Here is a 26,121-nt window from a genome sequence, read left to right as displayed (position 1 = left end):
TGCGTGTTTTCTAATCCCATCTATAGTTCGTCCTTAAGAATAGTATATCTGCTCTCAGACGGCGCTAACTTCTTGAATACAGAATCAGCCACTGGTTTGAGCTATAGATTCAATTAATATATTATTTTAAGTAAAATATAATACTCTGTYACACAAACCAGTTCTTCAGTAAAATCATCTTCACTTTCTTCATATTCTTCAGTTTGTGTTTTGTCCACTTCTTCGTCTTTTTCCTTAATATCGTTGATTTGAATTGAATTACTTTTAGTTGTTTGTTCTTCTGTTCCAAAATGGTAGTCGTGATGAAGTTTACCAGAATTGAGATCTTCTATAAAATTCGCTAAAATACCAGTTTTACTAAAATTTGTGATAATTTTTAAGATTTGTAGGTAAATAAAAAAGTATTATATATATATATATATATATAAATTATATGCTTTTTAATTATTTTTCAATTAAATTATTTACTGTATATTAAATTGTTTTTCAAAACTTACTTTAAATCTTCAAATTTGGGAAATAGATAAATGTGTTTAAAACTATCGATAGCAATGAGTGGCAAATCTTTCTTAGTTTTGTTGATATGATGTAACGGGTGATCAAATAGTTTTGCGTCTGCGGTCACAAAGTTTACTTTTGTTGTCGCACTTATAAGCTCTTTATGAACCACTTCTTTAAATATTTCACTGCTCTTGTAATCACTAGATATATGAAAGAGTATAACTAAAGGAAGTTTTTCTTCGATAATTTCTTCTGCGTTTTCAAAAGTAATTTCTCTGACAATTGGTGTACACAAGTATGTACTCCAAGAGCTAAACTCGTCGTATGTCTCATATATAAAATCATATTCAGATTGTTGTGTACTTTTAGAWGACTTAAAAGCAATTATTTCAGTTTTATTAGACGTCAGAAATGTCGAGTTTGTGACCCAAAAGAACTCACAAAAGCCTCTTAGATCTGCCGCGACTTTTCGGAAAATATTATATTTTGGATGTCTATTAGGAGGTTCATATAATAGCCGATAACCGCTGATTTATTGAACATTATTGCCGACAAATCAGAATAATTATTATATTCAATGTGTACGACGGGATCAGTTAACAACTGTTTCATGTGTTTGACAATTGATGTCTGAGTTCGTTGTCCTCTGTATTCCTTTTTCATGAGTTTYCCGTTAAGAAAAAACTTAAGAGTTGGGTATTTCATTATTTGGTATCGATTCGACAAATTTGCTTAAATTTAATTATATTTAAATTAGTAATTATTTATTAATGAAGACATTATATATTACATACGATTTGCGTCACAGTCTACCCGTCCTAACAATACTCTCTTGGATTCGACACTAAATTCTTGACTCAGAATATTGTCCGACACTTTAAAAATAGGAGACAATTGTTGACTGAATGGACACCACTCGGCGTGAAAATTGACAAATACTAACTCATAGCTGGCTATCATTTTATAATATAAATAAATTATTTATTTAATTAATTTGGAAATAATTAAATAATTTACATATATATTTATCAAAATTTTGCTCATCAAATTCAATAACAGATAAATTAACTTGATAAGTTGTCTAAATAAATAAAAAAAATGTATGCAAATTATGATTAATTATAAGTTAATTYATGTATGTTATATTAATATGATAGCTTACATTTAATATTATAATTGTAAAATAATAAATTAAACTTAATTTACAATTATTTATAGTTATTTTCATTATATATATATAATTAATTAAAAATTTATTTATCAGAAAATTCAGATTAATCACTATATTAACATTAACGTAATAATTATTATAAAATTTTCACAATATCATACAACATGTGCTGAAATTAATTAAAATTAATTATCAAAATTAAAKTATAATAATATATATGAGTTTAATATAGTTATTGTAAGATTGAAATATAAAACTAAAAGATTGTTTTTGATGGCAATAAATTAAATAAATACATTCATATATTTATATATTTAGAATAATTATTAACAAAAAATTTTCTAAAAATAATTTATTTTATATTAATTTTGATTATATAGGTATTTTTAATTATCAATATATTTTTATTTTAATTATTASTGACTTTAAAATATATGTTTAYATATCTGTTGCGATATAATAAAATTAATAGTATTTCTCAATACAAATATTCTTATTATAAAGTTATAGATTTCTATAACATTTACATCCATTTAATATTTTTAAATTAATTTATTTAAAATTAATATAATGTATTAGTACAGCATATTATATGTACATTAATTTATAAACTTAATTTACTGTAATAATTACTAACAATTTAGAGTATAATTTAATGAATTATTTTATCGTAAATTTAAATAATAATGTCTTCAAATTACTTGGTCTTAGTATTATTAGTATTATTATTAAATATGAATAATTTAAAATACATTTTTAAATATTATAATAATTTTATTAATTATTTTCAAAATACGTGGACAAACAGTACAGTATTATACTTTAAAATACTGTAAATTAATATAAAAACTATTAAATACATTGTTTGACGACATTTATGAACACAAATTGAAAATACCTTTAAATTGATTGAACACATGGTTTGCATTTTGTGTTGTTATTTGACTTTAAAATAATTATCACAACATTTATGATTACATTGTCGTCAAAAGTATCACTTTAATTGATCCGTAAGAATACAAGTGTATAGAAATGACAAGAGAAACAAATTTTATTCGCGGAAAGTCTCCTAAAGTGGTGGCCAACGAGTCGTCAGTARTAAAGACATCAACGGATTCGTCAAAGACATTAACCACTGATTTAGCCGAAGACGCGTTGTTTAATGTAAGGAAAAGAAAACAAAATGATTGGCAAACTGTGACTAAAGGAAAGAAAAAGAAAAATAAGAAAAGAAATGATGAAGAAATGGTTACAAATGATGATAATGTTGTCATTGAAACAATGTCTTTGTCCGCATTACCAGAAGGAATGGTAATCTATGGTTGCATTCARCAGATAAGTGATTTTGAGATCAAGTTTAGTCTCGTCAGTGGAATCATTGCCACCGTTTCCATCACTAATATTTCCAACTCTTATACTCGTCTTCTTCAATCATTGGCTGATAATCAGTCCATTGTCTCTGATATGGAAGTCCTTAAGCCTAACGGTATGTTTAAAATCGGACAATACTTTCCAATTAAGATATTAAGTATATCGAAGAAATTAAAAAGCTTTAAAGCCGTTGATGTTATGGCATCTATGAACCCAAAAGATATATACAAAGACATTAAGATATCTTCATTGTTAAAAGTACCACAAATTCCCATTATTGCTGCCGTGGATAGTGTTGAAGATCATGGATTTGTTATGGATATTGGTTTTGATAAAATAAAAGCSTTTTTACCGAAAGATAAGTCGGAAACTGATCGCAAAACATTATCTGCCGGAATGTTGGTKTTGTGTGCCATCGATCGTGTGGTCAGTGACCGAAGTATCACTTTAACGACCAACTCTAAAGTCATATCAAAGTTTAARCTCAAGTCAGATAGCGGTGTGATTGCATCGGTAATGACTCCCGGCCTCATAGTTAAGGCCACTGTTATGAATGTGAAACAACACGGACTTGAAGTCAACATTTTAGATGAGTTTAAGGGTTTTGTGACCAGAAGTTTCTTAAAGAATGAATGGGATTTACCTAAAAATATGTATCAAATTGGAGATCAAATTGAAGGCATAATATTATACAGACATCCTATTACTAAACACTTTGCACTTTCATTGAAACCTAAATATGAATTAAAAGTAATTAAAAGTTTTCTTCAGAACAACAGAATTGGTACCATTTATGACGAGTCTGTTGTTTTAGGAAAAGATAATTTCAGAAATATTATCTTTAAATTGTCAAATGGTGTCAAAGCTTTAGCTCATAAAAAGGATTTATCTGATAAAGTAAGCGAAGATACAGACTTTGATACTTTATATAGTATTGGATCAAAGCATAGATGTCGAGCCAAAGCTATTAATCTAATGGATATGACTGTTACGGTCACTTTAAAACAGACACAACTGAGCGCTTCATCCTTGACCATCGATGATCTCGATATTGGATCTATTGTTAAAGGAAATGTTAAAAAGGTCACTAAAGATGGAGTTGTTGTGTATTTGGGATTTGGCTTAAAAGGCTTTATTCCGAATATACATTTGACAGAAGTGTCACAAATCCATAATAGGGAACAACTCTTTACGAAAGGACGAGAAATCAAGTGTCGAGTGTTTAAAATGGATAAAAACACGACTCCTTTTAAAGTGAGTCTTACCTGCAAAAAGTCATTACTTTCAAAAAAGTTAAGACTTTTAACTTCATATGAAGAGGCCGTTCAAGGCTTTCAAACAGACGGAGTCATTGCTTTGGTTTTAAAGACAGGGATTTTAATTGAATTCTTTAATGGTGTCAAAGGCTTTGTTCCGTTAAAATTTTTGAGTACTAATGCCATACAATCTCCTGAAAATCTCTTCACTGTTGGACAGATCATTAGATGTTCTGTTGTGCGAACTGATCCAATAACTGAAAAGATGACGTGTACTTTGATTACCGACAAAACCAAGAAAGTTATAAATGCCGATCCAATGACAGAAACTAATATTAATTTTGAAGAAAATAGTGAAGAATTGACGAAACAAAATAAAAATCGAAGTAAACGAGAGTCTGACGACTATTTATCATTAAATCTCTTTAATATCGGAACTATAGTTAATGGTAAAGTTCAAAGAGTTACCAGTGCTGGTGTTGATATAGATCTAGAAGTTAGRGGAGTGAAAGGTTTTGTACCAGCGATTCATTTGTCAGATAACACGGATGACTCCCAACAAGTATTAACAATTGGAAAGTCTATTAAATGTCGTGTTTATAAAATTGATTTGAATTCATCTCCGCGTAAATTATATCTTACGTGTAAAAARTCATTATTATCTGAAAGTTTGAATTTATTGAATTCGTATGAAAAGGCTGTCAAAAATTTTCAAACGGATGGTGTTATCGGTTTGATTCATAAAAAGGGATTATTAATTGAATTTTTCAATAATGTCAAAGGATTTATTCCATATAAACATTTGAATACATTTAAATTATTTAAGGATTCGCCCGAAAAAATCTTTACTATTGGACAGATTGTTAGGTGTCGGGTAGTGAAGACTGATGTAAACAAGAAGAAGATGACCTGTAAATTGATGAATATTGAGAACTACCAGAAAAATAATAATAAAATTGAAAACACAAAACCTAAACCTAAATGTGAAGATGTTTTAAAATTAGACGAACCTTTTGTTTGGAATGTTGACAATTCCACACCTAATTTGAATCGTTTGGATTCGCTTACAGACGACCAACCGTTGTCTGASAGCGAAGATTCTGATGATAATTGTGAAGATGAAAGTCCTAAAAGAAAGAAGACTCGTCGGGAACGCAATGAACAGTCGAGACTTAATGAACAAAATCTTCGCACAACTGAAAGATTATTAATGGATACCCAAAGAAAACCTGAAACAGTGGATGATTTTGAAAGATCATTGTTTGCATCACCTAATAGTTCTTTGGTTTGGCTTAAATATATWGCTTTTTATTTAGAACAGACAGAAGTTACCAAAGCTAGAGAATTGATCCAAAGAGCTCTTAAAACTGTATCGTTTCGCGAAGAAAAGAAAGACTTAACATATGGTTTGCATCAATTAATTTGGAAAATCTTTACGGAACTCAACAAACATTGGATGATGTCTTTGAAAATGCTGTTCAATTCAACGAACCATTTATTATATATAACCATTTGGTCAACACTTATACTGAGTCAAACAAACTGGAAGAAGCGGAACTGTTGTATAATACTATGTTAAAGAAGTTTAAGCATAATAAAGATGTTTGGATTAATTTTGGATTGTTTTATATGAAAAGTAAACGGTTTGAGTCAGCCCGCAAACTCATGCAAAGAAGTTTAACGTGTTTGGAGAAGAGATACCATATCGATGTCATCTCAAAGTTTGCACAAATGGAGTTCAAATTGGCTGATATAGAGCTCGGAAAGACACTCTTCGAGAATATTTTGGCTAATTTTCCCAAAAGGATTGATCTCTGGTCTGTTTATATAGATATGATGATTAAGTATGGAGTCAATGATGATAAGAGTAATGCCAATGAAAATGAAGAAATGGTTAGAAATATTTTTGAAAGAGTTATTACATTTAAATTAGCGGCAAAACAAATGAAATTTATATTCAAACGGTATATAGATTTTGAAACACAATTAAATAATTTTGAAAGAATTGATAGAATCAAACAAAAAGCTATTGAATATATCGAAGGAAAGACACTTTCAATTGACTAACTATTTCATACAGTTTTTAGCAATTATTTCATTTATTTRTATAAATAGCAGTTTATTTTAATTTATATTTAAAACTATAAATAATGAATTATTTGATGTAAAACTGTTGAATTCAAATTTTTATTGATAAAAATTTAGTTATTTTTACAGAAAAACTAAAAAAAATTAATTGAGAAAATTGTTTTTAAATAAATGTAASGAATATTATTGAATATAATTTATTATTTCTTTCGGCGATAAACTGTTAGCCAAAAGATTGATGCAATGATGTCTGTGACGATGACAGCAATGACAACACAAATCAATACAATTTTAGCGATATTTGCCATTTGATTGTCTTTGCCATCGTCTTTGACTTCTCCGACTTTGCCATTTGGCTCGAGAACCGCTGCCTCTTGTCTTTTGTTATCACAACCAAAATATTTCCAAACAGATATCTATAATAACGATGACATTAATAGCAGATATTATTTGTTGTTATTATCATTAATAACATACCCTTTCCTCTTCTTTGCCATTTGTGTTATATTTGATGAGTAAGTTATCTGATTCTTGATTTAAATTGAAATATAATTGATTGTCTGCCACAAAACCTCCCAAAACATTACTAAAATCTTTGTTTTGGGAAAGTTTGGTCCACTTAAGTCGTGACACTTTCACATTGACAGGACTGCTGTAAAGCGAATCTTTTGTGACAATAAACAGATAAGACTGATATCCAGTGATAAAAGTGATTCCATTTATATTGTCGATATTGGTCTCACCAAAGAACCAGTCGGAGACCTCACCCCTCTCTTTAAGTCCCCATGGGATACTAGTTTTGTCGACTTCGGTGGTAAACTTGTCGTTTACAAAGCGATATACTTTATAATGGGTCTGAAAAAATATGAAAACCAGTTCTTTATAAGACTTGCATTTAGTGTCTGAATCATCACATTTTAAATTTAATCCAAAGCCTGTCCTAAACATTGGAATTCCTTCAGAAAATGATATTTCGATGAAATTGTTGCAAATGAAACAAATAGACAATACCTGGGAACACATTATCCACATGTGTTTCCTTTCCCATTGGTGTCAGGCCTTTGGATTGGATTTTAAACCTCCAAATAAGCCACAGTTGGACACTATTGACTTCCTTCCAACTGTAGGCCAGAATAATGTTGTCGTAATTGAAAACACCTCCCAATAGAAGTTTGCGGTCCTTTTCACAGAACTTTTCTTCGCCATTAATGGTGACCACTATTACTGATATTATCATTAATATAAACAACAAAGACTTCATTTTATCGGAAAWGTTTACTTAAGAATTCAAAAACTTAAGATAATTAACACTCTATTCAAATGTCACGAGTTTTAACAATACCTGTAAAAACTAAATTGTAATCAATAGGTCAATAATTTTAATTATAATTATTGCTATACAAACAATTGTATTTAAAGAGTATAATATAATTATTATTATATTACCAGTAATTTAATTGATTAAATAAATGATAAAATATAAATAAAAGTTAATTTAATCCGATTAACTTGTAATTTACAAAATATATACAATCATTAATATATTTCAACATTTATTCTGTGAGTTTAGTTACTAAAAATATGTTTAATACAAAAAAAATAATGAAATTATATATCAAATATCAATAATAAAATGATTTTCATTAATAAACTTAGAATTATTTGAAAATAATTAAATATAAAATATATATAACATTAAAATTATTTATTAATCTAAACAATGGTTTAACACTAAGTGAATCAGTAGTGACTAAACCATTGAACGACGAGAATCACCGCCCAATTTGTCCACCACTTTGCTTATCACTGGTAAAGACAGTATAGTTCCCAATACGGGAACTCTGGTCAGGAAAGTGACGGCCGCCGGGAAGAAGCCTCTAAATAGTAATATAAATCCATACGTTTCGACAATCATACCGATGAGTGGCCAACCAATCAGTACGACTGTTATGCCCGTAAAGAAAGCCAAAGACGCCTTCCACTTGTGTTTCTGAAAGAAGAACCAAAATGTCCGCTCGAGACCAATAATGAAGGCCAGACCAGACAAAAACAATATGTTTCCGATGGCCAACAATCCCTTATCAAAGAGTAACATCACTCCTAACATAAGGAAAGCAATGCCAAACCCCGACAGTCCTAATCCAATCTTCTGCATGTCTGTGATCTCCAACATTGTCCACAATTTCTGGATCGTCGGTCTCGGCTATTGTCACACAGTTTCAGATAACTTTGTGGTCACTCTTTTCAATGATAATCTATAGTTTGATTACCGGATGATAACACTATTAACACTAATTTAATAACACATTGAATATCAATTCAAATGACAGCACAAGACATGTGTTTTAATGATTAAGTCATTGAATACTTCAATGTTGTTGTCATTACAGTCATCGCTATAATGACTCAAACAATCAAATCATTGGTATATTTATGTAATAATCAAATATTAATATTAATAATACAAACATTCAAAACAACAGTAATAACGACTTAATAACTTATGTTAACTTATTTTAACTAATATTAACTAAAATATTTGTCAAAACTAAATGATTATAAGTTTATCACATTTGATGAATAGATATAATAAAATCAATTAACAAAACAATATTTAAATGAAATAATAATTTATTTAATAATTAATAATAAATTATTCAAAAGTCATATTATTTAGTGCTATATATTGACTGATAAACTGAATGTTCAAACAATGCATTACTTAATGATTTGTTTGCAAACAATTCAAGTGATAATTGAATACAAAAAACGATTGTTTCAATCAAATGATGGCATAACTCAAGACATATCATTACCATCGATGACAATCATGTCATTATGATATCGTTTTTATCGTATTATTACCAACAAAATGGACTCAATTGTGATTAAAAGATCGAGTTTATGGTCTCGAAGACTGTTACTAAACAAAAGGTCTTTTGTGTTGATTATAATGGCATTAGTCTTCGTGTCACTGATGCTGATGGTCTATATGTGTCCACAAGGCATGTGTCGACATCATAGCTCACGATCGACATCATCAGAGCCATACATAAACCATCAAAAGGACAATTTAGGTCAATCGTTGTCACAGTCATTACATCCACTAAATCACAATAAATTGTCTTTTGATGATATGATTAACTCCAAAGAATTTGTATTTGATATTAAAGGCAATGATGTCATTGTTTTTCTTCATATACAGAAAACAGGTATTGTTTTTAATTTGTTTGATTGACAAGAAATCTAATGAAAATGTATTATTAATGACACGAATAGGTGGCACAGCTTTTGGTCGCCATTTAGTCCGCGATCTCGACTTAGAGAAACCATGTCTTTGCAAAAAGGGTCGCAAGAAATGCAAATGTTTTCGTCCCGATTCTGAGGCCAAATTGTGGCTATTTTCTCGATACTCGACGGGATGGATATGCGGACTTCACGCAGATTTTACTGTAAGTTATTTCAATTATTTAATTATTTGAATAAATTAATAAATTTCTTAATTAATTGTCATTTATAGGAACTAATGAGTTGTGTTGACAATGCTTTAGATGAACGTGAAAATCAGCGGACAAAACGTCGATATTTTTATATAACTTTATTAAGAGAACCAATTTCTAGATTTTTATCGGAGTATAGACACGTCCAAAGAGGTGCCACTTGGAAAACATCTCGTCATATGTGTGACGGACGGCCGCCAACTAAAGAAGAACTGCCGTCTTGTTATTCAGGAAGTGATTGGAGAGGAGTCACTATTGACGAGTTTATTGGTTGTGAAAATAATTTAGCTATTAATAGACAAACACGAATGTTAGCGGATCTATCACTTGTCGGTTGTTATAATAAGACATTTATGAGTGTTCGTGAAAGGGATGTAATACTGTTGGCCAGTGCTAAGGAAAATCTTCGGCGAATGGCTTTCTTTAGTCTCTGTGAACACCAAAAGATATCTCAATATTTGTTTGAAATGAGTTTTCATCTGAATTTTTTGCAACAATTTGATCAATTGAATGAAACGCACAGCACTTTAACTGTCAGTCATCTGAGTGTCGAAACATTAGATAAGATAAAACAATTGAATCATTTAGACATTGAATTATATGAATTTGCCAAACAATTACTATTTGAAAGGTTTAACAACATGAAAAGTTTTGATTCAAATTTTGAATTTAACTTTCAAAATATTGGTGTCAGTTATCAACTTAACAACAAAAATAATGTCACCGACAATACTAACGGACAAATTAATGACATTCTCTCCGATTACCACTACTATTGATGATATTTAGTAGTAGATCATTGAGTTGTGATTTATATCTAATTTATTGCTTTTTATTTGATAGCGTTTTAAGTGTCATAACATTTTAAAGCCAAAAACTTTATATTTTATCATATATTGTGATATTCTATACGATACAAGAGATATAAATTACAGATATATATTGTATACATATATTGTTAATATTTTTAAATCAAGTCACTTATGATTACAGTAATGATTATACAGTAGATAGTAATATAGTTATTCTCGATTATATAAAATTAATATTAATAATAATATTACTCTAATATTATTAGTAAATCAATTTAGTAGAATATTTGGATTTACTTTTGCCTTAATATAGATGCATATCCAACGATCCAATGATTATATAATTGTAAATCAAAGTCAGCACTTAATTTGTTAATGTTATTCATAATTTACTGTATAGTCAGAGCTTATTATAATAGTAGCTATTTATAAAATATTGAATTGCATTTAATTTGTACAAAATTTATATTTATTTATAGTCTTAACTTGCTAGTGATGTATATATTATTAAATGATTTATTATTTACGGTAAATAACAAACAATATATAATTAATTAATTATATATATATAAAAAGGATGTTTATATACTCTTAGGTAAATATTTGTATTTTGCAGTTATCAAAATGTGTTAACTTTAAAATAATTGTCGACTTATTATATTTTTTTGTATATATATTTATTTTATAAAGTTTTACAAATACTTTTGACAACAAATTATATTGAACTAAATTGTAAGGAAATTGATACCAATCCGTTACAAAGCTTTTAATTTGATTTAATTTTAATTGTTTATCAAAATATAATATGTTTGTTAAAATCATTTCAATTTTTTAATTGATTGTAAAAATACTAAAGAGTTAGGCTATTAGTCATGGACTGGCTGTTCAACACACAATTTTCAACATAACATTTATAGTAAAATGTGTGATGAAATATAAATAATTAATATTGTATTAAACATTTTATAACAACTTTCAAACTTAGATAAAAATTATAAAATATCAGTCTATCGTAACGTAAGCTTAATTTTAGGTATTTACCATATGTAACATTTTGGTAAATAAAATAGTTGAAAATAATTTTTATTATTGAGTTTTAATTATACTTAGTTTAATGCGGCAATAAAACAGATTGTACTGTAGATAACAATAAAATTAATCTATAAACTCATTTTGCKATCGACTGTCCACACAATAAGTTTCAATATTAATATTAATTTGATTTGTACGGCAAATGTTGAATTTGTTGTCTATGACTATAAAAATAATTTGTATATTTAAAAAAACAATTTATTAATTATTAATAACATGATAAATACTCATTTATTGAATTATTTACATTAATTAAAGMTTTTTAAACAAATATATTTAATTTTAAAAATTTTGTGCCATTAATTAAAATGTAATTGATTATTATTATTTTATCAAAGTTTATTTTAAATATTATAATTTATTGTAAAATTCAATTACTTTTAATAAATTATTTGATAATTTTAAAATAATTATTTTATTTGAATAAACGCAAAATGTCTAGTTTATTAGATGAACTTAATTTTACAATAACTAATATAATTAAATTAATTAATGAAAAACATTTTTGTTGTATTTTTTATTTGTATTTTATTTTTAAAAATATTTTTTATGATCCAAGTCTTCAATTATAAGTTTTAAATAAAAAATTTATTAAATGAGTCTTGAAATTAATATAATTAAAATACTAAGTAAGGTATAAAGTTTAACTATTGATGACATTTAAAATCTATATTTATCAAATAATAAAAAATATCTATAATGTATAACATTAAGTGCACAATGAAACCAATACTTTGAAAACAACAATAATTGTATAGTTTATTATACGATGGATTACATCATGTAATTTCTAACACATAGACAATAATTATTATATTATTTTTTTAATGTTTTGTATTCAAAGTGTTGGTTTCATTGTGCGCTTAATAGTAATATCATATTATGATACAAATATCACTCAAATTTTCAATCAAAAACTAACTTATATTTAAAAATATGATTAAAGTTAATAACAAGAATTTAATAATAAATAGATTTACTTTCAAAATAGGTTTATCTGGTTTTTAATGAATATCTTAATTATGATATCGAAAGAAAATGAATCAAAATATTTAAAAAACTTATGAATAACTTATGATAAATATTTAAAGATTACAAACTTTTATATGATATTAATAGCTATTATTATTTGACAATTGAGTGCTAATTAATATTAAATTTCAAAAATTTAGTCATCTTTTCATTAATTTTGATATTAATATTCAATAATTGATTGTTTGATTGTATGTATGATTGAGTCGTAGTTTGTGTTATGCATTAAACTATTGCTTCATAAATGTGTTTATAATATAAATTGCATTTAATTTTTTGAATTAACTTTAAAGTGATGTAAAAATAGTGTTATTATACTAACAATTGAAACAAATTAATGAATGCATTGATTGACTGACTGTTTGAAGCATCGGATCAATCATTCAAGTGATTTGATTGCAATGTCAACGATAGCAAAGGTGACGACAACTGAATGTATGATTGCCATCGATGAAGACTCAGATGAAGAGATCAATTGTGATAGAGTTGATGACAATGACATCGATATAGATGTGGTACATGTCTTGGATTCTGTCATTACTTCTGTGTCAACACTTTCAGAAGTGACATCAATTGAGACAACTAATGATAAAACAAATGTTGTCATTGAAACTTCAGATATACAGATGAATCCAATAGATGACAATGTATTGAATGATGAGCTTTTCTTTTATGATAAGAAAGGTGTCATTCAAGATGTAGAAGACGAGGAGGAAGAAGACTGTATGGTTATCGACGAACTGACTACTCGTTTGGAAGATAGTATCGATCAGTTAGTTGTTGACTCAGATGATGATGACATTCAGTTGATTGAAATGAATAAAACAGATGTTAATACAAATGACAAAAATGTGATCAGACATGACATCAAAGAAAAGGTCGAACAGAAAATAGAAGAACAGATCGATTCTCAAGAAGTAATTGTTTTGAGTGATGACGACGAGGAAGAATGTCTCGTTATTAACAACACTTTTACTTCAAAAGTATAACTTATAAGATATTTTTAAAGACATTTATCTTATTTTGTAATTTCATTTTTGTTATAATTTCACTTTTTATTTAATTGATTTAATCACATAAAGACAAATAATAACTTTATAATTAATAATTGATGTCATACTCAATATAGTCATAACTTTAAAATAATTTAAATATTGTAAAAACGATATTTAATAAAATATATTATTTTGTCTATTAATAGCTCAATCAGTTAACACAAATTGATGGTACTTTTCGACCAAAATACTCGTCATCTCCGGTTAGCTCATCGTCTTCATTGGCGTTAAAGTCAGAACCGGGCACTTCATCCGGTGTTAAGCGTGTGGTTACTTATGTTGACACCGATTCTCCAAAGATATCTACTAATGTTTATCAACCAATGTTTAAGTCTTCATTTTTGACAAATTTTAAGAATACAATTAATGAATCCAAAGATGACGAAAGTATACCTTTCTTATACAATGAACCCAACACTTCAACTTCAAGTGATTTTATTGGCAGCTCTAATGTCGATGATATGGATATAATTGCAAATTTGGTTAAACTTGATCGTAAAATTGTACAAAATGTCTTAAATTTGATTGATGATCAATGCACTGTACCTTTTATTGCTCGATACAGACAGTCTGCCATTAGTGGTATCGATGCCGACAAAGTTCGCAGAATTAATAATATTTATAACGAATTGAAAAAGACTAAGGAAAGAGTCAAAGAAGTTGAATCAACTCTTGCCAAACAAAGTCGTCTGAATACTAGATTGAGTGAAGCTCTTCGTCGGTGTAGAAATGTCTATGAAGTGGAACATCTCTATAGGTTGTGTCGCAATGAAAGCCAGTCTTCTGAAAGATATAGGAACTTAGGTTTAGGTGACAGTGCCGTATCGGTTCTTAACGGCAAACGTCTCGATCCCAATCATTTTGTCAATAGATTTGCTTCCGGTATGTCTTTCAGTTAGTTTTTATATGAAAWCTATAAAKGATTTGTTGTTAGTGTTTATAATAAYTTATTTTGATAACAGAATTAGATAATCCACAAACCGTTGAGATCGGATGGTCTGAGATTATCGCAGATATTCTCAGTAAAGACTGTGATGTTCTTGAGTTTTTAATTGCAACGTAAGTGCATATTATTTATAAACTATTTTTTATTTAATTATTATTATTTAATAATTAGATATAAACAAAACATAACGACATTAGAAGTGGAGGAAAATTTGAAAAAAATAAACGAATTAATTGAAGAAAGTAGTGCTAAAAATATAGATCTAATTCAAAAATATCGCAATTTTCGGTCATTTAAAAAACCAATCGATAAAATGAAAGCTCACACATATATGGCTATAGAAAGGGGTGAAGAACTTGGAATACTTGAAGTTTCCATTGGTTTTCAGACAATCGTTTTGAATAAACTGATTGACTTTTGTATTAAAAAGTGGTTCCGTTGTCCGTCTGACATATTAGTCAATTGTGTCAAAATTGCATTCAATACACAATTAAAGCCAAGTCTAAGTGATTATATTCGTTGGGAATTAAGATATTCATCGCATACGGAAGCGTTAGATGTATTTCGTAATAATGTTAAATATCTTCTTCTTGAGCCACCACTTAGAGGTGAATATGTTATAGGAGTTGATCCGGGAATTGATTCGGGATGTAAAGTAGCACTTGGTTTGTATAATCTATTTTGATTTTATTTATCTGACTAATTGTTGTATAATTGTATAGTGTCTCCATGGGGCGTACCATTGCATTGCAAAAAACTTAATTTAAATAACAAACACAATTGTGAGACAGCGGCCGCACAGCTCAGGGAAATGATGATTCAAAATAACTGTTCAATTATAGCATTGGGTAACGGAACAGGTTGTCGACGCTTTGAGGATATGTTACAAATACATATGAAATGCGGTTTCTTTAAACCACTTAATATCAAATATAAAATAATTAATGAATCGGGAGTTAGTTATTATTCGGTGACCAAAGAAGCGAAATTAGATTTGCCTCACTATAAACCTGATATGATTGGAGCTATTTCTATAGCACGAAGATTGATTGATCCGATGAATGAGTTGGTCAAAGTGGACCCGAAACGACTTCAAGTGGGAATGTATATGGTATACAATATATATCTTAATTTTGATTACCGTACATAAAATAACTTAATATTATTATAAAAGCGCGATATACCAGAGGAAGCCGTAAGACAAGCTTTTAATGAAGTGACCGTTGAGTGCGTCAGCTTTTGTGGTGTCGATGTTAATGTGGCCTCACCTGAGTTATTGAGGTTTGTTTTATATTATGAAATATAAAAGTTTCAATTATATGGCTCTAATAGTAAAGTGGCGGCTCTTGAACCAACAATTGCTAATATTATTGTTAAGAAGAGAGAACAAGACGGTCTGTTTACAAGTAGATCTCAATTGCGAAACATCAATGGTATCACTTGGAAACAGTTTGAACAGTGCGCCGGATTTATTAAAGTTATGCCATCAACTCGTAGATCACCATTTAGTATTTACACTGAATCCAGGTTTAGTTATACAAATTGATAAAAATAAGTGATATTTTAGTCATATATTATATGAAATATTTAGCAAAGAAAGCAATGACGGACCGGACAAGAGATTGGCCACTTCTACTGACGACTACGACCCGTTAGACTCGACTATAATACATCCTGAATCGTACAGCTGTGCCAACATTTATTTGGAACTAATTGGTGCCAATAAACGAGAAATTGGTAAACCATCGATTCGTGACAAGATTAAGAAATGCTATGAAAAGTATAGTTTGTCAGAAATTGCACAGTTATGTAATACAATGACTACAAATATGAAGATAATCATCGAAGGCCTATCCAATAGTATTGATTTTGATTACCGGACAAATTTTACACAAATTTATTTACCAGAAATCAAACACTTCAATGACCTCAAAGAAGGTATGCAATTGAAAGGACGAGTGGTTAACGTTACTCCAATGGGAGCGTTCATCGACTGCGGCATTAATAATGGTATTAATGCTTATTTGCATACAAAAGATTGTCAAAAACATGCCATTGCTGTCAATGACAACGTTTTAGTTAAAATTATTAGTATTGAAAAATTGCTTCAAAGATTCAAAGTAGTAGTCATCAATGTCACCAAAAATAATATCAAATTTATTTAATTTCAAATTATCAGTTATTTTAAAATATACAAATTATACATTTATATTATATATATTATAATTTTGTAATATTATATTATTTATTCACACTGTATAATACAGTAGTTATTATTGGTATTACATTTTGTTATATTGTATTTTTGTAATTACCTATAATGTAAAATTATTGTAATAAAGAACCAATTGTTAATATAGTTGATTTTTAAGTAATAAAATGAAAAATATTATTAATAAAAATTTTTACGTTTGTGATTTAAAATTATGTTGAAATGGATAAAATAATTACCTTTAATACTGCAATTTTAGACCACAGTACCGATATTTAACAATAACCGTAAGTCTATTTAATAAACGATAAAAYAAATAATACTTTAGATTTCGAAAGATAATACATTAAATTTTATAATACTATAGTTTATATTTACAATTAGCATATTATGAATATTATATTACCGTAAATATAAACAGTTATATGATATTTGTTGTCATAATTATATGCATTAAATGCGCACAACTTATCATACTCTTTAAAAAGTTGTAATATTTAGTTTTTAAAGACATAATTAATATGTAATTAAATATAAATAATAGATAAATCATGAAATTGTCTGTAAATAAAATCATTTTATCATAAATATAATTCAAATTATAAATTATGCTAATATTAATAATTATTTAGTTAATTCATTGACAAAATTGATTGACAAATCGTATTTAAAATATAAGATAAAATGATAATTTATTTATGAAGTGTTGGATACAATAATTTCTGACCACAATCTGATTTTTCGGGACAATCGATCACTTCGTGCGATTCGTTTTTATGGTTCAAACAAATACGGATTTCAGCGATCGCTTTGGTGCCAGAGTTTTGTTTGTGAGACACACAGTGGAGGACAACCTTATGACCAACTTTATTGTCGATCACCTTTTGAAATGTGTTTACTTCATAAGTATTATCATTTGTTGGTAATATATTTGACTCTTTAAGCCAATCATAAATCGGATATTTATTCAACAAATTTAATGTATTATTAAAGTAAATGATTTCTTGATTTTTAGTACATGTGCCGTGTTTTTGCCATTCGTGTCGCCACAAACTATCTTCAGTGGCACCGGGAATCAAATTCGGCCAATAAGTCAACAATTGATCGCGTATTGGACTTAAACTCTTGGTGTCAAATGAATGTCCGCAACAATACTCAGGCCAACCACTACTGGCATATGTTGGCCACAATCCGTGGATTAACCATTGGTTTTGTTTAAAAGGGAGACATCGGTTAATATCTGAGCACTCAGTGGTTGGCCAGCGGACGGTAAACAAGTTGAAGTCATACGTGTAGTTCTTGGAGCAGTTGTGTACAAACTTTGGCCGCTTTAAGATCGGACTGTCACTCGATATGACCAAACTTATGATCACAAAACCTAATATCACAACAAACGATACGATTAAAACTCGTACAAGAAATTGATTCCGTTGTCGACGGCCGTCATCGACGGTTAATAACATAAACTTAGAGTCAGTCATCTTTAAGACAAGATTTACAATCAAAATGTGTCACAAAACAGATATCAAGAGTTGTAATTGTTTTGTCCACTCATTCAATGGATATACTCTTCAATTAATTGTCACTCAAATCAGTCATCACTTCATTTAATTAATCGTTAAATAAATTATAATAATATTTGTTTTCAAACATAATTTGTAAACAAAAGTGCGTTTAAATTAAGTCATCCATTGATTGATTGATTCAAACAATCATTTCATTGAATGAATGCCTAAACTCCACCCAAAAGTCATTTTTTAGTTTTTCTGAAAACTTTCAAAATATACTTATTTATCATATTTTGAATTTAATTTAACTTTAAATAAGTTATATAATCATGTTTTCAAATCAAATAAAACCGCATTTTATATAATATTTATTATTAATTTCTAATGCATTAACTATTGTATAATTAATTAGTAAAAACAAAACAACAAGTTTTTATTTGGTCTCAAAAATTACTAAAGAAATGTCAAAAATATAAAATAATTACTAAAAAAATTCAATTAAAATTTATTTGCAAACAAATAAGAAAAATTATATCTATTAGCTTGTCGGTTTAGTTATTACCGGTAACTTATATAAAAATTTCAACATTTTATTTCTATCATTTAATATTTTCTTTATCAAAAATTTCATATGTTAAAATATAAATTGATTGTTAAACTATATCCATATAAAATTAATTTTAATTTTTCTATAGTAATTCAAATAGAATTTTTCATTAAAATGAGAACACTTAAAATCAAATATGCACACTAAATATATTTTTACGTTTACCTGACGCATATTAAAATATAAAAAATATATTGTTATCTTATCTAAAACCTAACGATTTTTGAAGCTGATATTTGAAAAAAATTAAAAATAATATTAAAGCTTATGATTTTACAGACATATAAAGACCAGATCGTCAATAAAGTTTAGCAAACAAAATCTAATAATTCTAAAGACTAAAACTCTAATTTTTTTATATAAATAGTTACAATTGTTATTAAAAATATATAAATAAACATAATTTTTACATTTGAATATAAGATGGTAGTTATTTGTAATTTTTGAAATTAAAAGCGAATTATCTCTTTATCAAATCAACTAATTTCATCCTAGTATTTTCAAAAATTATTATATAAAACGAAGGAATTTATTTAAAAACATAAAACTTACTCAACTTATAGCCACCATATTGTCTCATAACATTTTCATATATATAGATTTTTACATCATCAATTATATAATTATATTTAAAAAATATATATTTTATCATTTTACAGTTTTAAGCCAATAATCTCTAAAATAACTTTGTTAATTAAATTTATTAATTGCTACGTAAATCTGTATGGATTAGTTAATCTGGTGCAGTATATCTGGATAAACTATGCTTTAAGGTTATCGAATAAAACGTATTTTAAATATCGGTAAAAACTAAACCGACAGACTAATATAATTAAAAATTAAATAATATTTGAATATTTAAAGTTAAAAATTGTGTAAAATTAAAATTGATAACTAAGTTAATAAAAATGTTTATAACTAAGTTTGTTAACTTATTAAGTGGTTTAATATCACTTGAAAACTAGTCTAATACTATTAATACAAATTTACAAATTTTCATAAGTGATATACAAATTACTGTATAATATTTGACAGTATATTTTATAACATAAATAAAAATAAATTATTTTATGATATATAATAGTATTGTATATTTAATTAATCAAAAATAATATTTAAAAAATATCAATATTCTTCTATAAATTTTACAATTATTTTTAACATAATCCATGGTAAACATATCTTCAAATTACAATCTTGGTATATGCTATATTATTTAATTTTAACTAAACTAAATATTTGATATTTTTGGACCAAATTATTAACTAATAATTTACATATATGTTAAAAATATACTATTTTTTTATATATATAGATAAATGTATTGAAATGATTTTGATTTAAATAAGTTTATTATTTTCTTCAAAAATCACATAATTATAAAATTAAAAAAAGTTATAAACTATTTTCAATTTTTTGTTTAAAGTTATTAAATAGTTTTATAGGTAATAATGTTTTCTTTATTCTTTAATTATTAATAACCAAATCGAATGCATTTTTTTGTTACGAGTAATAATAATAATAATAATAATAATAATAATAATAATAATAATATATATAATAAATACTAATCACAAGTTATTGATAATCAATTATAGATAGAAACATATGATATAATGTTAAATAAATGCAAAAACAATTAAGTCATTTATAAATTTGTAATGATGTGCAAAATTTTGATAATATCCTTATTTTCACTAAATATTTTAATTCAAGTAAAATAAAGTACATTTTAYYCCTAGAGTATTATATAAACTTTGATCAAGGACATTTCAATTATTCTATTTTTATATCAATTATTTAATTAATATAATAACTTTGATTGTATTTAATTAATTGTTTTATCTCTAGATATTAATAAATTATAAAATAATAATTAAAGTTAAAATTAATTATATTAATTGATTATTAATTAAATTATAAATATATTAAATTTTATTAATATAACCGTAAATTTGATAAAAATAATATTAATAAAAATGTGATTTAAAAAACTATTGTTTTATTCATATATAGTGTTACAATAGAGATGACCCTTTAAATAGATGAACATATAGTACAATATATGTACAGTAGTGGTAAACAATAGGGTTACTAATAATATGCAAATATTTATGTTATAACATATGTGTTGGCTATCAATGACTTGATGTCCAACACGTCATCGGTTTGTATGCAATGCTTTACTTCCCGTTTGAATCAATGTATTGAATGTCAATACAGAGTCATATAATATAATATATTTTAGTGTATATTATATAATGATATGAATTTCGATATAAAACAACAAAACAGATGTTTTGATTAATTTTTGATTATTTGTTTATTTGACTCATGTTTTCAAAAATCATATGAATTAACTGGTGATTCAATTAATACCATTAGTATTGAATGAATGTATAATTTATAGTAATATTTGTGACACAATTGTTGACCAATTGGTGTGTATTTAATGAATGTTTAACTSAAGACATTGTGACCAATGGATGACAATCTTGTAATCACTATTTGATGTGTTTATCAGCAATTGGTTTGAAGTCAACACTTGTTTGCATTTATTATACGATTAGACACACTATCAGTGATCACACCATTGAAATCAAGTTTTATTGTAAGCATTGATTGTTTGTTTGTTTGTCCACTATTTTGACGGTTTTGTCTTAAGATATCTGAATTATCTCATTGGATCAGATGATTGTTTGTCCAGCGATGTCACACCGAAAACGACGCAATTCATCGACAAAGCTTTGTGACGGCTGTTCACAACCGAAACGACCAAATCTGGTGAAACCATCCGTTTTTAGCGATGATAAGGATGCGCTACAAGAGTTGGCCGATTGTGACTATAGTATCAAAATAACGTTAGAAGAAGCAAAACAAGGTTTGGCTAAGAGACGCATCCGAGTCTATGCGGACGGCATTTACGATATGTTTCACGCGGGACACGCCCGACAACTATTGCAGGCCAAGAGTGCCTTTACTAACGTCTGGCTTATTGTTGGCGGTTTGCATTCAATTACCCGATTATGTTGACAACAATTTATGACATTTTTGACTGTTTTTCAGTTAATAGCGATTATTTAACAAATAAATACAAAGGGAAGACCGTAATGAATGAAACTGAAAGATATGAAGCGGTCAGACATTGTCGATATGTGGATGAAGTGGTTCGCGACGCTCCGTGGGTTATCAATGAAGAATTCTTAGAGAAATATAAGGTTTGGACATTAATTTAATTAACTGTTATACTATTGATGTGATTTGTTTATATCTGAAGATTGATTTTGTGGCTCACGATGACATTCCTTATACATCCAGTGATTACGATGATGTCTACACATTCATCAAAGAGAAGGGAATGTTTTACATAACTGAAAGAACAGAAGGCATTTCAACATCAGATTTGGTGTCACGAATTGTTCGCGATTATGACCTCTATGTCCGCCGCAATCTGGCCCGAGGTTACTCAGCTAAAGAATTGAATGTTTCATTTCTAAATGTATGTTATTTTTAGTTAATTATTAATGAAATTAATCTAAAAGATATTATTGTATCTTTTAAGGAGAAGAAGTTTCTACTACAGAACAAATTGGATTCATTGAAAGATAAGGGAAAGTCATTTCTGGAAAATCTTGACGAAAAACGACACGATTTGATACAGACGTGGGAAGACAAGTCACGAGAATTTATTCATAATTTTCTTGAATTGTTTGGACGCGAAGGAAGAATTGTATGTATTTTTTATTTACAATATTTTATAAAATTAATATTTTTTCTTGAATTGCATTTATTTGTTAGAATAACTTTTGGAGCTCAAGTACAGATAGATTAAAGCGGGCTCTTTCACCCGTTCCCAGTCCATCGTCAAGTCCTACCCATAACGGTCGTAGTTCACCGCTTGCGAAGCACATGCGTATCCATTCACCAGAAACTGTGGAAAGCAGTCAATTCTCTGATGATAGCAGTGATGACGAGATCGACAAATTTTATAAGACTCATAAACCCTCACTTGAAGAAGTTGGACATTAATGACAATATAAATAAAAATAGTTTATATTTTAACACATTTTAACTAATTTAATGTCTTATCCCAAATAATTTTACCAAATTTATGACTCAACAGTTGTATAGGTCTAGTCTTTGAGCAAAAGGTAAAATCTAAATATGTATTATCTATTTATTATTGATAAAAAATAATGTATAATATATAAGATTACCAATATATACAAACATCATAGTTAATGTCTATTATTTAGCTATATTTTTAGATTTAAATTTGTTTGATTTACTATATTTATTTGATAAAAATATTTTCTTTAAAATAATTTACGTTTATATTGTTTACTGGAAAAACAAATTTGATTTAAATGCTTTATTTGAACAGATATTATTAAATTGTCAATATTTTACACATCGTCTACAACATTGTTAACTTTAGTTAACTATTTTAAGATTATTTTATGCTGTAAAATGTTTTATGAAATTATATTTAATTGGGTTAAAATAAATTATATTTCAAGTTGTGATTATATTTATATATTATAAATTCTTTTATAAAGATATTTATGTAAAGTATATTTCAATTGTTTATTAATCTTTATTGATATGCAATTCRAGTTTATTAATAAAAATTATTTATTCAAATGTTAATACAAAAATAAAATTGATATTTATATTTAAAATGATTACAAATTACTATAACATTTTTATTTTTTTATTTAATACAATTAAAGTAAAAATTTAATATTTAATTTAATTTTTAGTTCAAATATTTTGAAATATAATGAGAAAAATATATATATTTAATAATTACTATACTTGGTATAATTTTGTTAATAGAATAGTTGATAAATTATGATAAACATGTAATTATTATATTTTAATATTTATAAATTGATATAAAATATTTTTATCAATTAATTTGTTACTATTAATAATATTTTTCTAAATTTGAAATTATGAAAATAAATCTAAAATTAAATTATTCATTTTTTKGTTAAACATATAGTATATTATATTAATAGTAAAATATCCAAATAATAACATGATTAGATGTTACAGTATTGAAATATTTATAAAATTTTATTATATGATTATTATTGCCAGGGTTGGAAAAATACAAGGTTTTCAATTTTGGCTTTGTAAAATACAGTAAAATACAATGTACTGGATGTATTTTACAATTATAGAAAAATTACATTAACAATGATAAAATATTTATTTTTTATTAAAATTATTATTATTATTACATAATTTCAATATCGTTATTAGAATCGTTGTTTTCTAAAACTATTAAAATTAATATTAATTATTTTATTAATATATTTCAATACCAGAATTAAATTGAAAGCTAATTTCAATTTTTTCAATATAAAAAATAATTATTATTAAATTTTAGTATTTTTATTACTAGGTGGCGCTAAATTTTTTTTGTAAGCCAAAATTGTCATGTAATTTACATTGTATTATACTGTATAATACGCTTTGTATTATACATACACTTTGTCTCTGCCAACACTGATTATTGCTTATAATTATATACTTTTTGTTATGTATTTTAAGCTGTGAGGAATGTAATTAAAGTTAAACTAATCGATCATTGATTGGCATTAATTGATGGATTATTGTTTGTGTCAAACAATTCAATTGATATTTGAGAAGTAATTTGATATCAATGGGATAAATACATTGGTTATTATTTAACATTTACTTATTTATTAAATATATATTAAAAATAGTTATTAGACTAAACTTTAAACTAATATTAAGGTATTTTATAGTTATTATAGGCTATATTAAATACTTTTAATGTTATAAATACAGTACAGTATATTTATAATAACTTATTATTAATAACTTATATTGTCATCAGTAATACATTAAATTCTAAATATTATACGTATTATTAACATTGTATAGTAAGGTATGGTAGAGTATGGTAGAGTATGGTAGAGTATGGTAGAGTATGGTAGAGTATGGTAGAGTATGGTAGAGTATGGTAGAGTATGGTAGAGTATGGTAGGGTATGGTAGGGTATGGTAGAGTATGGTAGAGTATGGTAGAGTATGGTAGAGTATGGTAGGGTATGGTAGAGTATGGTAGAGTATGGTAGAGTATGGTAGAGTATGGTAGAGTATGGTAGAGTATGGTAGGGTATGGTAGAGTATGGTAGAGTATGGTAGAGTATGGTAAKGTACTGTATTATTATCTATTTTTAAAATTTTAMTCTAAATAAAATAAATGTTAATTTAAAAAGTAATTAATATAACCCCTAAAATTCAAAACCTTGTTTGACTCTGAATAAAATATAATAAAAAATATATCATGGTTAAATGTATTAACTAAAAATTATAACTTAGTTTTTACAATATTAAAAGTGATCACAATTTAATTAATATTAATCTATAAAAAATATTCTCAATATAATTTAATACTGCTTTTTATGTTATTATTCATTTCAAATGTAAAAAAATATCTTTAAATTTTGATATTTAATAATTACAAAATTTGCTAAAAATTTTAATTTGAATTAAATTATCATATATTCGATCGCATGACAGCAAAATCTTTATCTTAAATTATTTTTTTATTAATTAATAGTTTAATTGCTATTACTTACAAAACATAATTTTCAAAATTTATAGTTGATATAAAACAAATATTAAATTTTTAAGTAAAAACAAGTTTTGATAATCAATAAAATCAAATCATCATTTTATTATAAAAGTCAATCTTTTTATTAATAATTAAAAATTTGGAAATAAATTCATTAATTTTTGTTTCATGTTTTACTATAAAATTACAGTAATATAATTAAAAATATGTGAGACTAGKTTTGTCAAATRAATCTTTAAGATAGAAACTGAATTATATTGTAATTTTTTTAGATTTAAAATAGATTTTATAATAATGAAAGTTATAATACACATAATACAGAAAATATTTCATAATTTTTTTATGTTTAATATAA

General features: G+C 26.5%; 6 protein-coding genes across 8 annotated transcripts; 3 read left to right on the top strand and 3 right to left on the bottom strand.

The window, feature by feature from the left end:
• Positions 1–20: 20 nt before the first annotated feature.
• On the bottom strand, positions 21–1,461 carry LOC128965843 (endoplasmic reticulum resident protein 44-like). Its single transcript, XM_054312620.1, has 5 exons — positions 1,296–1,461; positions 1,043–1,232; positions 498–995; positions 159–357; positions 21–101 (listed from the first exon to the last, which is right to left on the bottom strand). Exons 1-5 carry the CDS (start codon positions 1,459–1,461, stop codon positions 21–23), a joined length of 1,134 nt encoding a protein of 377 aa, XP_054168595.1.
• A 1,096-nt stretch (positions 1,462–2,557) lies between these two features.
• LOC128965812 (protein RRP5 homolog) lies at positions 2,558–10,803 on the top strand. The gene is given in 5 exon segments (XM_054312586.1): positions 2,558–5,684; positions 5,687–5,967; positions 9,509–9,599; positions 9,667–9,839; positions 9,908–10,803. Coding segments are annotated over 5 exon segments (4,284 nt in total). The 5' UTR covers positions 2,558–2,704; the 3' UTR covers positions 10,667–10,803.
• Positions 8,094–8,813, bottom strand: LOC128965811 (vesicle transport protein GOT1B-like). Its single transcript, XM_054312585.1, has one exon. It carries the CDS (start codon positions 8,558–8,560, stop codon positions 8,138–8,140), a length of 423 nt encoding a protein of 140 aa, XP_054168560.1. The 5' UTR covers positions 8,561–8,813; the 3' UTR covers positions 8,094–8,137.
• Positions 10,804–13,093: 2,290 nt separating the features above from the next.
• On the top strand, positions 13,094–16,989 carry LOC128965841 (S1 RNA-binding domain-containing protein 1-like). The gene is made up of 8 exons (XM_054312619.1): positions 13,094–13,806; positions 14,025–14,760; positions 14,841–14,937; positions 14,996–15,489; positions 15,547–15,935; positions 15,999–16,105; positions 16,157–16,351; positions 16,416–16,989. Exons 1-8 carry the CDS (start codon positions 13,225–13,227, stop codon positions 16,987–16,989), a joined length of 3,174 nt encoding a protein of 1,057 aa, XP_054168594.1. The 5' UTR covers positions 13,094–13,224.
• A 653-nt stretch (positions 16,990–17,642) lies between these two features.
• Positions 17,643–18,731, bottom strand: LOC128965805 (ribonuclease Oy-like). Its single transcript, XM_054312579.1, has one exon. The coding sequence runs from the start codon at positions 18,515–18,517 to the stop codon at positions 17,729–17,731; it is 789 nt and encodes a 262-aa protein (XP_054168554.1). The 5' UTR covers positions 18,518–18,731; the 3' UTR covers positions 17,643–17,728.
• Positions 18,732–21,354: 2,623 nt separating this feature from the next.
• LOC128965801 (choline-phosphate cytidylyltransferase B-like) lies at positions 21,355–23,359 on the top strand. Of its 3 annotated transcripts, none has more exons than XM_054312574.1 (6): positions 21,355–21,762; positions 21,843–22,155; positions 22,218–22,369; positions 22,429–22,650; positions 22,714–22,881; positions 22,950–23,359. In XM_054312574.1, the coding sequence occupies exons 2-6, from the start codon at positions 21,843–21,845 to the stop codon at positions 23,178–23,180; spliced, it is 1,086 nt and encodes a 361-aa protein (XP_054168549.1). In that variant the 5' UTR covers positions 21,355–21,762; the 3' UTR covers positions 23,181–23,359. The 3 variants fall into 3 exon arrangements, with proteins under 3 accessions (XP_054168549.1, XP_054168547.1, XP_054168548.1); XM_054312572.1 differs by having other exon boundaries at positions 21,817–22,155; XM_054312573.1 differs by lacking the exon at positions 21,355–21,762 and having other exon boundaries at positions 21,777–22,155.
• The last annotated feature ends 2,762 nt before the right edge of the window (positions 23,360–26,121 follow it).

Source organism: Oppia nitens, unplaced genomic scaffold (assembly GCF_028296485.1).
Source record: "Oppia nitens isolate AA-2021 unplaced genomic scaffold, nextdenovo-longstitch-racon4-pilon3 scaffold18_pilon_pilon_pilon, whole genome shotgun sequence".
Lineage (NCBI taxonomy): Eukaryota > Metazoa > Arthropoda > Arachnida > Sarcoptiformes > Oppiidae > Oppia > Oppia nitens.
The sequence above is the reverse complement of the archived record's forward strand: the minus strand, read 5'-3'. Positions and strand labels throughout refer to the sequence as shown.

What these genes read in the sequence shown, in the direction of transcription:
- LOC128965805 (XM_054312579.1), bottom strand. Translation starts at nt 18,517, where the DNA reads ATGACTGACTCTAAGTTTATGTTATTAACCGTCGATGACGGCCGTCGA.
- LOC128965811 (XM_054312585.1), bottom strand. Translation starts at nt 8,560, where the DNA reads ATGTTGGAGATCACAGACATGCAGAAGATTGGATTAGGACTGTCGGGG.
- LOC128965801 (XM_054312574.1), top strand. Translation starts at nt 21,843, where the DNA reads ATGATTGTTTGTCCAGCGATGTCACACCGAAAACGACGCAATTCATCG. An exon ending in AATTCTTAGAGAAATATAAG is followed by an intron (nt 22,370 to 22,428) that starts GTTTGGACATTA and finishes TTATATCTGAAG; the next exon opens with ATTGATTTTGTGGCTCACGA. An exon ending in TGAATGTTTCATTTCTAAAT is followed by an intron (nt 22,651 to 22,713) that starts GTATGTTATTTT and finishes GTATCTTTTAAG; the next exon opens with GAGAAGAAGTTTCTACTACA.
- LOC128965841 (XM_054312619.1), top strand. Translation starts at nt 13,225, where the DNA reads ATGTCAACGATAGCAAAGGTGACGACAACTGAATGTATGATTGCCATC. An exon ending in GGGATGTAAAGTAGCACTTG is followed by an intron (nt 15,490 to 15,546) that starts GTTTGTATAATC and finishes ATAATTGTATAG; the next exon opens with TGTCTCCATGGGGCGTACCA. An exon ending in TTCAAGTGGGAATGTATATG is followed by an intron (nt 15,936 to 15,998) that starts GTATACAATATA and finishes TTATTATAAAAG; the next exon opens with CGCGATATACCAGAGGAAGC.